Source organism: Enhydra lutris, unplaced genomic scaffold, assembly GCF_002288905.1.
Source record: "Enhydra lutris kenyoni isolate GAN:26980312 unplaced genomic scaffold, ASM228890v2 scaffoldscaffold22, whole genome shotgun sequence".
Lineage (NCBI taxonomy): Eukaryota > Metazoa > Chordata > Mammalia > Carnivora > Mustelidae > Enhydra > Enhydra lutris.
The window spans coordinates 39,244,638-39,257,706 of NW_019154106.1; the positions used below are offsets into that span (position 1 = coordinate 39,244,638).

The 13,069-nt window shown below is 44.1% G+C and overlaps 1 protein-coding gene across 3 annotated transcripts in view; it reads right to left on the minus strand.

Moving 5' to 3' along the window:
• LOC111149686 (neural EGFL like 1) overlaps nucleotides 1-13,069 on the minus strand; it is an 836,166-nt gene that overhangs the window by 624,216 nt on the left and 198,881 nt on the right. For all 3 annotated transcript variants that reach the window (XM_022506910.1, XM_022506909.1, XM_022506908.1), the window contains 2 exons: nucleotides 7,123-7,257; nucleotides 5,849-5,951 (listed from right to left, as the gene is read on the minus strand). In XM_022506910.1, coding sequence (XP_022362618.1) covers nucleotides 5,849-5,951; nucleotides 7,123-7,257 — 238 coding nt within the window. The remainder of the gene's footprint in view (nucleotides 1-5,848; nucleotides 5,952-7,122; nucleotides 7,258-13,069) is intronic.

Sequence of the window (13,069 nt, forward strand, 5' to 3'; positions counted from 1 at the left end):
AATGACTGAAGCGTTTTGGTAACTGTACTGCAGTTCAACCTCTTATTTGCCTGATTCTGCTTGCTTCAGGATCTCTCTCTACCCTAGAACTGGTCCTGACAGGTCCTTCCTAATAAAGGACAAGGAAATATTTCAGAGTCTGCTTCCTCTTGGAAAATGACCTGTAAAAACCCATGCCCAACTGGAATCTGTTCCATTCTAGTGTCTCCTTTCCTAAATGGCACTGTTATCTACCCCAGCACCCACACCCTACCACCTGGGGTCCTTTAAACCTCTCCCTCTTACTCAACCTGATGCCCAATCAGTATCCAAATCATAACATTGCGCCCTCCTTAAGTTTCTCAAGTTAATCTACTTTTGTCTATTCCCTACCACCTGCAACTATCTTTATTCCTTCCTCTTGAGGACCCAGAATCTCCTGCCCTTTCTCCCTTGTTCTGGTCTCAATCTTATTCAGTTCTTCCCCATACAATAGTCAGACATATTTTGCTCATTACAAACATGAGGCCATGCTTTAAAATCCTCATGGGTCACTGACGCCCTGAGAATATAGTCCCAGTTCCTTAATGCAGCAAAGCCATTCAGGTAGCTCTTCCTTCTCTCTCAAGCTTCACAGCTCATCAATTCCTCTGTATTAATTCCCCACTCTCCCAACCCCCCCACAAACATTCAACATCCACGGATACCCCAGCCATGCCTTCTCCTTTGCATCTGGGATCTGCACATACTATCATCTTCTCCAAGAACAGGCAGCCTTGTCAGCCTTCTCCTGGCAACGCCCCATCCTCTATACCCATCAGTTTCAACATAAGCCTGACCTCCAGCAAGCTCTTCCTGACTTCCAGCACTGGTGCACTGCCCTCACTTTGTGCTTCCACAATCTCTGGATCTAGCCCTGAAACCTCACATTCTCTCTCTGTTGCCCAATTCATTATACACCTCTCCTGCTAGCTATAACCTCCGTGAGGGCAGGGTCTGAGTCTATTTCATCATTTCATCTCCAGCCACAAGATCAGCAACCCTCTGGGCTTAGTAACAGTAATTTTAGCATTGATGTGCTTGTAGTTGGTTGTGAAAACCAGTCAAAAGTTCTGATTCCCAAATAAGAGTCCCTTCTGCTATTTAATGCAGTTTCAAACATTAAAAGCAGCCATCAAGAGTTTCAGACCAAAAGCAGCAACAGAAAGTAGAGAATTTTCTATATCAGCCCCTCCTTCCTTCCTTGAAAAAGTGACCCATGACCATCTTATATGCCTCAGTTTTCTTGATCATCAGCTGACCATGACTCATTGGTCCTAATGATGACACAGATTCCCCTGCATACCCACATGGGGAGACCACACATCCTCCAGGAGCCTGGAATTCCTGTCCAATCAACTTCCACACTCCTAAACACAGCTGCTACCAACTTGGCAAGAAGGCTTGTTCCAGAGTGACAGCTCTGCTAAGCACACTGCTGTCAAATCTGCCATCTGCTTCCTGGCCCAGGCTCGGAAGCAAAGAAATCGACTTTTCTCCCTCATTTTGCCCCTTGTCCCCCACAGAATGGTATGAACCCATTTGCTCCCCTGTTTTAAGAAATTTGCCTGATTCCTCTCCTCTGGTACGAGTTCTGGAGGAGTCTGTCTGGAGATAGCAAGCCTTACTGTCTACATTCACGCCACACACAGAGGGAAACATCCCTCAAATTCACCAGTCTTGTATAAAAATCCATGTCCACCGAACTTTACGTCCTCACGTAGCACGGTGCTCGGGGGGGCTATGAATGACATCGACATCACGCCGCATGCCTCGGCCATTTGCACTGGTGTGAGATGTAGACATGATCACAATACCAACTCGCAATGACTGATCTTGGGCCAGCTTTCAGGATCACCAGTGTAGGTCACAAGAACACCCCTTGCTTTCTCTTTTTTCCAACCCACTTCTCCGACCGTACCCCTCCTTTTCTGTCACTGCCCTCCATACGCCTGACATCAATCCTCATTATCCCACCTCTTGATCTATAGCCAAAAGGCTTATTTTTGATGTCTGAGGAAATTCAAGCATAAGGTGAGTCAGGCTCCAGTGCCTTTGGCTGGGGCATTTGGGACTCCATTCCAACAGCTTTCAGTAGGAGTAGAAATGTAAATGCATACCTGAAGCCCTTCATATCACACTGGGGACATGCCAGCTAGAATATTTCACAGTGTACGACCATAAAATTGAAACCTGGCACCAACACGCACTTCTCTGTGATATCAGAAACCAATGTCCTGAGGGTTTTGAGAAATAGTTATCCAGATGCATCTCTGTCCACCCACAGACATGGGGCCCTTCCAATTTGGACCGGAGTTCTCCAGTGCGATGACTGGACACTTTTGCCATCTGGGCGCACGCTGAATAAACAATTTGGCAGCCCTGTCAGATACAGACATTAGGCTGCTCTGTCTTTATTTAAGTATGTGTACCCTACACACACTCCAGCCATTCCGTGGCAATCAGTGGGCTAGAATATCAAAACCAGCCCTCTGAACTGCACTGTAAAGGAGACGGGCAGATCAGGAAGGCTAACACCCAGGAATCCTCCCCGCCTCAGTGAGCTCATTCACAGATCTGGCTCCAGATACCGCCTCTCTGAGCAAGATGCCCGCATCGTGCTGAGTGTCCCTCCAGCATCTCTGGCTCACACATGCCCAACAGAACGTTATCACGCCCTGCACTACTTCCTCCACCTGTCTTAGTTCTGTTAATCACACTAGGAGTCTCCTACGGGCTCTAGTTCAAAACCTGGCAACTTCTCCCTTACAGATGCTCCACCCCTGATTCATCTGTCTCTTACAAAAAAAAAAAAAAAAAAAGTTATGGAGGACCTACCGTGTGCCAGGCCTTTGGGCCATCACTCTCATCCATCCCTTCCTTTTTACCTCTCCAGGCAGTGGAGGCCTGTCGGTCTCATCTCCTCTACCTGGAACATGTCTGAAGCCCATACCCAGCCACCCTGCTTCTGGCTCTCCCAATGCAGCAGCCTTGGTAAAGCACTCTGATTATGCCCCCAACCCTTTCCTCGAATCTTGCTTTTGACTACAAAGTCAATGCGATGTCTGCTTCCTTGACTTTTGCATGTATGAGTCTATCAGGTGTGTTCCCGCCTACCTTGTCAACGTGGCAAACTTCTATTTATTTAACAAACAGCCTACTCAACTGTTACTTACCCTGTGACGTTTTCCTCATACGCACCCGGTTCTGATGGAGTAAATCGCTCCCTTCTCTATGCTACCTCTGCTTCTTGCTCAACAAGCACATTCCACAATACTCTGCTGTAATGTGGGGGTGCATCCATCACCCTAGACCGCAGTGGGGACAGGAGATGGGTTAAGAGCACCAGCTCTGGAGCCAGAGACCGCCTGGGTTTTATTTTGGCTCCACCAAGGCTGAGAGACCTTGGGTAAGTTACATCTCTGTGCTTCAATTCCTAACCCATAAAATGGGGGTAACAGTGGGGACTGCGTTCGGGTCACCGGAAGGGCTAAATACAGCACCTGACATAGAACAAATTTTCCACATGTGCACACAGTTGTACCCAGAGGGAAGGACAATGTTGGGAGAGGAACCGGAGTATGAATGACTGCATGAATTCAAAGGAATACGATTGTCCTTCCATATCCCACACCCACCTTCACAGATTCCTGCTTCTCGCCTACCGAAACCCTGTTACCAAACAGAATATCTCCTTTCCCTCTACCATCTTTTTTCCCATGCAAGTGCGGTGTTGCAGAGCTGAAGACTGCCTGTCCATCATCCTCTCTCTCCCCTCCCCACGCTCTACGGTAGTTCTCAAGTCAGTCTACCGGAAGATAGCCTGCAGCACACCGCTGTTCAGAGATGCTGGGTTGGTGGGGGGGGGGCTGGGAATAAATTCCTGGACCATCATGTCCACAACTGAGGAATCTAGAAGGCTCTCCTGAGAGAGAAGACCATCGTAGTATCCGACCTGAAAACCTCCATAACGAAAGCTGCCCTATTCGTGGAGACTGCATGAGTGTCTGGGCCTTTTGATCAAAACACAAGGACAAAGCTCTTTTTCCAAGCAAAGAACTAAGACATAAACACTTAGACCAAATTCTTTCTCCTATTCCCAAACAAACGCCCCCACCTTTAAGTGCTGCAGGTCCTGAGGCCATGAGAAGTGCGTCGACACTGATGAAGTCAGCCGGCAAAACCATTTGCTTTTATGTATAGCTCCTTCTGCCTGAGCTGGATCAATACCTTTTCTCAGAGTTTCCAGAGCACTGGTCCACCCAAACCCAAACAGAAGCTTAGGAAATTTTATCCAAAACGGACAAAGTAAATATCTCCATGTCTTCTTCTGATATGAACGTATTTGAAACTCCTAGAAATTCTACCTGCTAGTGTTGGAACTCTGCTTTATTCTTCCTCATTCTCCTCTGCTCCTCTCCACTGTGCAACCCACCACAGTCATCTTCCAGAAGGCTAAAAATGTTTAGTTTGGCTCCACTTCCTTCAGGGAGCACCCCAGGTCTACTGCACCTGTCTCCCTAATCTCCCCAGCACTGTCCCACAAGCCATCCGTGTGTGGTCTGATAGTGCCTTATCCATGTGCCTAATGTGACCGCACTGAGAATTCCAGACACTGTAAATCACCTACCTTGAAAGAGAACCCTCTGAAGCACAGAGGGCTCATTTATCTCTACTCTAGGCACTAGTACTAACTGCCCAATGTGTATTTCTGTTAACAACTATGAAGAAATGAAAGCCCTCTAAACCAGAGGTTCTTAACCTTTGAAATATCCAGAGAACTTTGACATCATTTCTTTGTGGTTTACATTTTTTCTTCTTACCTAGCATTCACTCATTTATTTTTATTACCATCTTGTTAAACTACAAACCAACTGGAACTGCTGAGAAAATTAGTACTGTCTAGATAAACTGCTATGAATTCCAAAAGCAAAAACAAAACAAAAAGAAAAAATAAAAACAAACAAAAAAAGACAAAAAACAAAACAAACCAAAAAAGAAAACACACACTGATATTTTAATTAGCTGTCTATCAGCATGTTGGTAAAATCGTGTAACTTTCTAAAATATTTTTCAAAACTTAAAACTCTCAAAGGAATTGGAATGAAGAAAAGTGACTATCCCTTCCTGTAAAAACAGGGAGAATAATCCCCACCCAAAGGACTGTAGTGAGTAGTCACTAAGTGAAAAGAAGTATAGCACCTACATAGTAAATGGCACCTGCCAAGCATTCTTAATGACAGCTTTTACTCTTACGGCTGGTCTCCAGGCTCACTTCACTATTTCATCTGAAATGGTGTCCTTTGCAAAACAGAGTAAGAGTATTTAAATCCTGTAGCTTGGACAAGCCAACTCTGAAGGCAGTTGTGTCAGTATCTTAACTGAAGCTCTTCTCAAAATTCCTAACAAAGGCATTTTAGTAACAGGAAATCTGGCCAAGACCTCAGAAAGCCTATAGAATCTGGGCCTTAAACTTCATCATTCAGAAGAAGAGGGACCAAAGCACATGGAGCTTTGGAGTTACAACCTCATGATCAACACAACCCATTACACTTTGACCCTAGTCAAGTAGTTAATCCCTGTGAACACCAGTTCCTTCTATAGGGAATGGAAAGAATAGTAATTAGAGTTGATAGGAGACTTTTTAAAAAATAGCCTATGTAAAGTATCTGCACATCACAGTTGATTAACAAAGAAGTTCTTCTTGTCATACATTTAATATCAACTTCTGATAATTCATGTCATCAATGTTCATCAGTTGGGGCCTGAACATTAGGGGGAAAAAATCTCAAAGCACAGAGGACCACTCTGACCCTCAGTCAGTACTTACGTCGACAGACCTTACAGCATTGGCCAGCAATGTGCACGGGGAGGGAGTCCGGGGAGCAATTGAGAGGGGGACAGGACATCCTTCGACACTCGACAGTGCCACTCTGAGGAAGGAAGGACAGGGAAAGGAATCTCAGAAGTGCTCTTTGAAATCTCCCTTTTTGGCAAAAGCTCACATTTCATCTCAGAAATCTCATCAGGGAAAGAGAAGAAGTGTGAGGAATTCCCAGTCTACTCAAGGATCACAAATGAAGCATTTTCTCCAGCCCAGATGAACCTGTGCCACCTCAATTACTTTTCTGATATACATCACTGCCTTCATTCCACCTGCCCATGTGGGCTAAGTAGATTAGGCAGAAAACAAAAGCCGATTTTTCCAAGAACATAAATAACACCTTCTGCAGACCCTGTCAATCATTATTGAGGCCCTAACAATCCATTTTGTATTTTCCCCACACAAAGGCATCCTTCAGATAGTTATCAAATAATTTCAACTGCACAGAGTTCACAGACTAATTTTGGGGGTCTCTTGAATTCTCTGAAAGAGATGGAGTAAACAGATGATGGAAACCCTGGAAGTCGGAGGGAGGGGGTAGGGGTGGTATAGGGGAAGGTGGGTCTTGCAAGTCTCTGAAACAGATGACAGAGACCTTGTAAATTACAATAAAAACATCTAGAAACTAACTAACTATACCTCATTCTAAAATGTATTCTAGGAGCACCTGGGTGGCTCAGTGGGTTAAGCCTCTGCCTTCGGCTCGGGTCATGGTCTCAGGGTCCTGGGATCGAGCCCCACATTAGGCTCTCTGCTCAGTGGGGAGCCTACTTCCCCCTCTCTCTGCCTACCTCTCTGCTTACTTGTTATCTCTCTCTGTCAAATAAATAAATAAAATCTTAAAAAAAAATAAAATGTATTCTAGCAGTGAAAAGCTGTGACTGAAGCTAACTGCTAGGTTGCTTGAAAAATCACCGAAGTCCCTTCTTCCCTCTGATGTTCTCAATCCTCAAATTCCACACGCTAAGTCTGTTAGTAACAATGTTAGGTCATATTAGAGTGTGTTGTCAAATAGAAGCTGATTTTAACTTCCAAGTATTTAGAGATGAAATGACACTCTTCCGGGTTCCCCTCACAATGGCTCAGGTTGCTAGGCAGAAGCTTATTGGTGGAAAGATCATACAGACTTCCTAAAGTCAGCACTGTATACTGCAAGACCAGATTATACAATAAGTAGTGAAAATGCCCCTCTACCACTCTTTACTGACAAAGAGGCTTACTTTGCAAGTGCAGTTCCGGCAGTGATCCCCGTCAACCCAGGAGTCTTGATCTCTATAGAGAAGTCCACTCACTTGGCAGGTCTTCTCGCAGTGACAGTTTTCCAACTGACTAAGTCTCGTCTCTGCATAATTTAACTGCAAATAAAAGTTACTAGGTGTAATTACTTTCATTCCGTTGCATTGTCCTAACAAAGCTAATAGCGAGGGGGGTGGGCAGGAAATCCAAGGAGAAGGAAAAAATAAATGCTCAGAGTAGCTAACTTATTCTTAGCCAGATTATTAAAAAAAAGAAAAAGAAAAAGAAAAAAAAAGAAAGAAACAAAAACAAAAACCATGAGGTGGAATCAGTCTAAACTGAAGACATATTGGCTCCTATGGTCTAATGAGCGCCAAATGAGACATTAAACTGTATCTCAGGGACCTCATGAGTGTACATAAACATGTGTGCTTCCAGCTCAAGCCCACACAGAAACACTCATAATGAATGTGTTCTCAAGGACTCATTACAATGTTTACAGGATATCTCATCAACAACCCCGATGCACTAACATTTATCTCCCACCATTCCCTCCGTGTTCGCACACTAACCAGAGTGCCACGGTTTTCAGGCAGAAAGTCACTGCTTCCTCTCTTCTGAAAAATTCCTGGGAGCTGGGGCCAGGAAAAGTGAAATGCATACAAGGATCTGGTTTCTCCCCTGCTCAGGATCCCCCAGAATGAATGCCCCAGGAATCCACTTTGGTGTTCAGAGGTGACAAGAGGCAACCAAACCCCTGGGTCAGATCAGGATTTAGGGAGAAGCTTGTTTCATTTTCCCAGGTCCCACAGTTATTATTAGTAATCGCAGAACCTTAGGGTCTCTGACTTGAAAAGGGTCATAACGTTGGGATGTCATGACAAGTAACCCCTTCCAGTGACTCACCAGCCGCTCTTCGCACATCTACAGCAGAAGGACACTACCCTTAAAAACTTTTTTTGGTGAGCTCTGGTTGTTTGAAACCTCTTCCTTGATGGGAGCTGTGAAATCTCTCCCCACTTTTCCTATCCGACCTACTTTTGCCTTCTAACCAGTCCTAATCAACCTACTCTCTCCGAACATCTGAGGTCAGCCTGTCTTTACACCTGCTCTGGGCCACACTCAGCACCACCAGGTTCACTGAAGAGCTCACACGACAGGAGGCCAAGCCTCTCTCCTTGGATCACGTTCCACGCAGCCTACTGAAGTCTCCTTCAAGCATATGATGGGGGAAAAATTCAACTTTTTGAGACAGAATCTCACACATACTCAAGTGTAACTTGATCCAATAGCAGTATTACCATTTCCCCTTTTTCTTTAGAGACTGCCTTGATTGAAAAATATACGACTTTCTAAGCCCAAGGAATTTCTATTTTCTTTCTCGACCATACTTATACCTCCATGTCTTCAGTATTTTCCCCACATAGATCAAGCCAATCTCTGGTCCAACCAAGACCATTTCAAGCCAGTATTTTAGATACAATGGTTGAATATGGGTTGAGAACTCCCAAAATCTTTCTATGCTAACTGTGGTTCCATTCCTTACATGTTCCTCTCAATTACTCCTACCAGCACTGCTGAGCACCATTGTCTAATAATGGAACCCACACGCAATTCCAAACTTGGCTTTTGTCATTTATTTCATTCTCTTCCTCCAAAAGTTTAGAATCTCTCAAGAAAAATAGTTCCCCACCTGCCATTTGTGGGCTGTACCAATGGGCAGGGGAAAAAAGCAAATAAGATGCTAGACAAATCACATGCACCATCATCAAAATGCGGAATTAACTATGCCTAAAACATTAGCCTCCTAAGACCGCTCCCACATGTACCATCCTCCAAAAATTCAGATTCATGTAAAGCTCTGGCTTAATTAGAGTTTCTGGAGTCCATGAGAATTAAGTTCTTTGGCAATTCTTTAGGGGACACATTAAATACACTTCTTAGAATTGGGTGAGGTCAAGTGTGTAAAAACACATATAGGTAAGAGGTAGTAAGAAGTGACAGCTCACTGCATATTACCTTTACTGTACTTCTATAGCCCCTGTAGATCCTACAAAAGGGTAGTGACTGATGGATGACCCTGGGTTGAAAAAGAGTTCAACTAGACCTGCATCCCTCCTAAAAGTGGCTGAGAACAGGGCATTTGTGAGAAGAAATGAGCCTCACTCTGAAAATCTCCAATAATCTACTGCCTACACCACTCCAAGAAACTTCTTAAAGACTAAATGACTCCAAAAGCAATTCTGTGACTGCCCAAGTTTCCTGAAAACCCAGGAATTTGCCTAAAGGCAATATCGTCAATTTCCCATACTGTCCAACAAAACTGAGCTATGCTCACCTACAAAACTCAATACCAAGAAAACCTCAGTTTTAATGGAAGCTATTCTCAGAGCAGATGTCTCCCTTCTGAACTCTGTTTTTACTTTTTAATACATTTAGCCTTTTCTGACAACACTGAAAAGCCCTAATCTCTGTAATAAGGAAAGTGCATGAAAAAGGCACAAAAGCAAAGACATATTAAAGCAAAAAGCTAATTTTTCAAAGACACTTACTACGTAACTTTACCTTCCTTCTTCCCCCTGTTAAATACTAGGAACAATGAAAGGAGAAAAACAGCTCTGAACCAAAAAATGACTTACAATTTGCCATTGGTATTAGCATGCTGATTTTACCCAAATTCATTTTCAAAAGCTATTTCTACACTACCTGCCATTTCCTCCAAGAATGCCTACAGATCCAAAATAGACCCAGAAGCAAATCTACACCTGTGTTCAGTCTTAACTTTGTTCGTGCATTTATCTAAGCAACCATGGGCAGAATCATTTATTCTTAACGCTACACATTCGAAGACAGACATCAGAGGACTTTTTCACAGCAAGAGGTCAACAAATAGATGAGTACATTAGTCATGCAGTGGGGTGCGCTTTTCTTTCTTTGAAATGCTATTTATTTGGCATTTGCTACATCAAAAAAAAGTCTTTTATTGTGTTAAACTTTTAAGCTTAACTGGAAAAATCACTATTGAGCTCCTCGCAACAATGAAAGTCTCAGAATTAAATATGTTACAAGCTGAAATGCCACTCCAAGTGCTGCTTGATTTGCATAAATAGATTTGTCAAAGATTTGAGTAGCAGTAATCAAATTCCCAGTCTCCAGCATCTCTTCTTCCTGAGCTTGAAGGCAGAATGCAATGACAGGATAGGGGGGGTGCAAGAGCAAGACGGGTCCCGACCCCATCATGAGGTACCCAGCCCAGCAATGGGTTTGTTCCCACAATGTCAGGACTACCTGAGAGAACTCCCAGAGGAAGCCAGGGACCGGTGGTCTCTCGGAGATGGCTTAGGGAATGGGACAGAAGACACCTTCCCTGTACTTCTCTACCTTGAAAAAGGTTCACTGTGCCAGGATGCCAGGATTTTTCAAAGAGGGCTCTTATGAACCTTGACCTGAAGGTACATGCAAGCTCCTCCCATGATACGTCCTGTGTTCAGCAAGGACATAGTCATCCTGCAGCACCCTCTCTCCTGAAGAGAGAAAAGAAAGAGCAAGCCCTCCTGGGCAGAGCCCTGAGCTCATCTGGTGGTGCATCTGTTTGATGTGATTATGGCTCCCAACTCCTGTCCAGCTTGTGCAGTGGGCTTGCTCTCTGGTAAGATGCCATGGCCTTCTGCTAGGACACCATGTAAGGACTTTCCACAGTTTTCTAAGACCTCCTGGCACCGAACTCTAAGACCAGGAACCCAACAGCAACTCACGGCTATTGCCAGGCAAGGTGGACATTTTCTTAGTGACCATCTTTCCCTAGTGGCTGTCCATTTTTTTCTAGGTTTAACAACAAAATGAACAACTACAAGCTTAGTGAGTGCCTACTGTATACCGATCCACCAAACCAGACCTTTAAATCTCACTTGCCTGGTCTCATGGGATCTTCATAAAACCAAAATTAATTGTCACCCTTTTACATATGGAGAAACACCAACTGGGAGAAGGTCAATGAGCCTCCAAGGTCCCACCTTGATGGCTGCACAGGGTAAAGGGGAGAGGAGTTAGGGAGGAGGGTCTGCCCATATTGGGAGCTCTTAAAGGAAACTCCTACATAAAGATGTGGCCCCAAAGGCCTGTATCCTCAGTTTAAGAGTACACATAAAGGAAATAAGGTTTACATGAAGCACAGAAAGAAGGCCTTCCTGTTCAGACTGGCATAGACAAGAGGGAACTATATTCCTTGAGAATTCTTGAAGAATTCTTAGCTAAGAATTCACCTGGTTTATCCTAGGTTTGCAGTATGATTCTGGGAAGCCTGGATGATCTGAAAACCTTTAAGGAGATCATGGAATATAAGGGGGCCCTGCATGGTCCTGCCAGAAACACACAGCATGGGAACCTAGGACTCAACATCCAAACAGATTTCCAAGGAAAACAACAGATTATAAACAAAAGGGTGAGTTTAGGAGCCTTGTTCTTGCCCTGACTTTCCCCTCCAAAAGCTACTACAAGCTTCATGCTCAGGTTTCGCTCCCAGCAGGTTCCATCAGAGCACACATTCCTCTCTTCCATTTGGCCCATTGTTCTCACATGTCTTTCCATCCCCATGCTGGTAGCAGCCAACCTGCCTCTCTCCATCAGTCATTCCTTCTTTATGTCTTTTGTTCCTCTTTCCAATCCTCCCTTCTCCAACTACAGACTTTCTTGGTCATGATGCAGTTTTCAGGATCTGAGCCTGAGTCCCAGCTCTGCCATCCATGGTCTTGGGAAGAGTTAACATAACATTCCTGAAACTGAGTCTTCTCATCTGGGAAGCGAGCTAATAAATCAACCCCAACTCACAGGGCTGTTGTGAGGATTAAAGTGATAGGGAATACAAAACATTTAAGCACTGTAACGAACACACAGCAAATACTCTGTAAATATTACCTCCTATGACTGACTTTCCAGCATTTTCTAAATTAGGGGTTGACAAATTAGGGCCCGTGGACCAAATCTGGCCCACCATTCACTTTCCTCTGACCTATGAGCTAAGAATGATTTTTACATTTTTTAGTGCTCATATCTCAAGTGATTATATTTAAATAAATTTATACATAATATTTTCTGTTTTGCCTCTTGGCCTGCAGAGCCTAAAATTAACTAGCTAATCCCTTCTAAACAAGTTTACCAATGGTCCTCTTCTAGGTTACTGTAGATTCCAAAATCTTCCACTGAAAATGGAAGTCCTTGGTTTCCTGATTATAATTCTATTCACGGTTTGGAAGAAACAGTCTTATAAATCTTCCAAAGAGCCAGAGGCGGGGTTTAGAAGGTGGATGAAACCATTTTCTGCTTGCAATTGCCCACAATTAGATATCTACTGCCTCACAAATGCCCATTTTACATAATAACATTTGGAGGACAGAGCTCAATGTTGCTCCTAGATAATGTATGGCTAGAAAGAGAAAAATGACATTCTCTAGAGAAGGAAAGAACGAGAAAGAAAGGAGCATCCTTAAAGCCGGGGAACCACAATCACCTGAGACTGAGTGGCATGTTTCTCGTTCCAAAAATCTGGTAGCAAGCTAAAATATAATCAACACTATGGAGATCGAGCTGCTCCCGACGAATTAAAAACACAAGCCTCTATATGCCACAAGCCGGGAAGGCAAATAATGGGCTGCATTTCACATTTCCACTGTACTCTGAACCGAAAAGCTAATGCTTCAGCTCTCCAGTCTCAGGGTCTCCAACAAAAGCGTTCTGTCTCTCCTTTCCAGACAAAAGACAACCTGGCCCAAAACTGGTTTGAAAGAGAAACCTTATCTTCGGCAGCACAACCGAAGGGTCCAAAGCACAGCCCTGCCTCCCAAACACTTACCAACTTACTATTTTTCTCCCCCTTCATGTTGCTTGGCTCATGGCTGGGAGCAGTCATAGCTGCAGGTGGCATAGGATTAATGT